The 2,851-nt window shown below is 40.2% G+C and overlaps 1 protein-coding gene across 1 annotated transcript in view; it reads right to left on the minus strand.

The window, feature by feature from the left end:
* Positions 1 to 2,851, minus strand: part of LOC101855297 (spermatogenesis-associated protein 48) — a 13,253-nt gene that overhangs the window by 5,350 nt on the left and 5,052 nt on the right. The window contains exon 6 of the mRNA XM_005109877.3: positions 2,254 to 2,295. Within this exon, the coding sequence (XP_005109934.1) occupies positions 2,254 to 2,295 (42 nt within the window). The remainder of the gene's footprint in view (positions 1 to 2,253; positions 2,296 to 2,851) is intronic.

The following is a 2,851-nucleotide window of genomic DNA, read 5'->3' on the forward strand; positions in this document are numbered from 1 at the left end:
CCCTGCCACAGAGTGCATCCGCTGTACAACGGAATGTTGGGTCGGCTGAAAAAAGGAAAGTCATATCGGTTATTATATTATTAACTAGCTGGGCCCCCCTTTTGATGAAAAGAATGATCGGTGCAATAACATAAACTGAAAGTCATTGGCTTACTATATAAATTTTACACTCTACTGGAATGGAGCAATAAATCTTTAGAGAAAAGTGACACATGTGTTTCCAAGTTGCCAAATTAAATATATAATAGATGCATAGATTGATTCTCTATTCCGCTTTCGTGGTTGTACAGAAGAGTGCTGATTGTTCCCAGTAGCAAGAAAAGGAATTTGACAAAGGAGTCCAGAAAAAGCGATGATGGGCATCAAACGAAAGGATCACAGTCGATTTATTTAGCACCAAGTAAAAAAAGAAAACATGGCGGATTTTCTAAAATTACGGAGACAAAAGTGTTGGCCTACAAAAGCGATCGGCGAAATAAAGAAATTTAGCTTTTTTGCAGCAAAACTGTCTCAAAACTGAAAAAACGAAGCGCGTCATGATCTGGAGAATATTTTAAAGAATCTTTTGGCGAAAACCACATGTCAATCGATACAGCAAATTAAAAAGCCTTTTGAATAGCAAAATTTGGCAACCACAAATATAATTAAAGTTAGATTTTTTTCGATGTTTGGTCTGAGAGCTTTTTTAATGAACTTAAGATTCTTTAATCATTGTTCATTGCTCTGTTCTGTCCTGCAATTATTGCCTGCAGCATGTTGTAAACCCACAACATCCTAAATAATTAATTACAGATGACAATACACAAAGTCTTTTACTCACTGAGCTGTTTCACTAGGTCTCGGAATGGCAGACCGTTTCACTGTATAAGGATGGAACGGTTCTTTAGCATTGTCAATTTCAACCAGATTCTCGGCTCCAATGCATCCACTGAAAGGAAAAAGCAAGTTATAATTCACTGGTGCTTTACTTCACTATCAACACAGGCTCATTCCTTGTTTCTTCACTTTTTGTATGGCTAGGTAGTGGAAAGTAAGGATGTATAAATTATTTTCATGATTTACATTCTTAACCTAAATCATTTATAGAAGTTTGCATGGCAAACATATTTTCCCCTTAGAGCAACAAAAAGCATATATTTTGGTCTACATAACTACTCTAAATGAGCAGTCTCTCATATCTATTAAAATCCAACTTTTGTCATAATGTGCAAAAACTGCATTAAGTATTACAATTACAGTCGAACCTGTGTGAGACGGAATCGCAAGGGAGCGGGAAAAAAATTCCATTTGAGATATTTTCCGTCTTAGACAGGGGAATTTAGGGGGGAGGTGGAAGTTGGGGGGGGGGGGGGGTGAGGGGGTGGGGGGGGTTCAAAGGCCCAGTCTGCGGGACCAAGGATCGCTTGTCCGATCGGCAAGCAGTGGTCAAAACTTCACAACTCTCAGCTGCTATCCTGTCTGATAATGACATGCGTCAGTCTTATGTATCTAATTACCACCAGTACTTGCCTTTCATAGGACCACTGTTTGACCTATTAAAAACAGAAACATTTGAACATTTCCTTTGCTTCCACCCTTAGTCCCACCCACCAATGCCACCCCTCACTGCCATCATTGTAACAACGATTCAAGGAACTCTTTTCTCAGCTGGCCGTATGATCAGGGCAACAGGCATTGGTCAATCTAATTTCACACCTCTGGCTTCTGGCTACCCAGGAAAGTTTCCATAGTGGCTCGTTACTCGAGCACTCTCACGGGCAGTCGTGAGATATCATTCACACCCACACTACACTGCCCATCTGCATCGCTCAGGGCGCACATGATGGGGTAACATCTACTCCCAAACTGCATCCCTCCACCTTTCTCGCCCAGCGGCATGGCCATGGTGTTAAGTTTAGAGCCGGCGGAACGGAACTTGTGAGTTTTGTTTCAAATCAGAGCTGAGCGGGCAAAGCATTTTCCGTCTTAGACAGGTGAAACCCTCGGAACGTAGCAGATTTTTCTTTCCGTTTCCGCGTTGGACAGGTTTCCGTTTTATACAGGTAATTAAAGAGGAATATATCAAGGGGGGAGCGGGGAGATTCCATTAAGACAGGTTTCCGTTTTACACAGGTTTCTGTTAAGGCAGGTTCGACTGTATTCTGTATTCTTTCCAAAGTAAAAATGCATTTTGATATCCCACAGTTATGATACAAAATAAAGTAAATGTCATTCAATATTTGTTAAGGTAAAATGAAAACATTATACACATACCTGTAGAGAGGAATTTGTTGAGTGCGGTGACAAGGGCTGCAGCTGGAAATACATTCATGTAAAAGTTAGTTCAACATGATACAAAATGCTGTTTTGAATTATAACAACAAAAATAAGCTCAGACTTTGCAAACATAATATTATAATAATCTCTGGTGGCCTATGCAATGAAAGTGATAACAAGTCAAAATGAACAAAGTAACCAGCTTTGAAATTAAGAATATATGAAAAAGAACTCAGCACAAGGTAGGGTAATCAGCTGTCAATTAGGAAACAATTCATTTAGATTTTAAGCTCATTTATATTTTACCTATGTGACTGGGAGCCTGTTTGTGAGTGCACAGATAAAATTGTATAAATAATTGTTTATGTGTACAGATGTGTGAAGGAGGATGTGTGAGAGAGTGTAAGTGTAATGGTGTGCACATGAGCGTATGTGTGTGTGAGTGTGTGCGTGTGCGTGTGTGTGTGTGTGTGTGTGAGAGAGAGAGAGAGAGAGAGAGAGAGAGAGAGAGAGAGAGAGAGAGAGAGAGAGAGAGAGAGAGTGAGTGTGTGTGTGTGTGTGTGTGTGTGTGTGTGTGTGTGTGTGTGTGTGTGTG

Source organism: Aplysia californica, unplaced genomic scaffold, assembly GCF_000002075.1.
Source record: "Aplysia californica isolate F4 #8 unplaced genomic scaffold, AplCal3.0 scaffold00825, whole genome shotgun sequence".
Lineage (NCBI taxonomy): Eukaryota > Metazoa > Mollusca > Gastropoda > Aplysiida > Aplysiidae > Aplysia > Aplysia californica.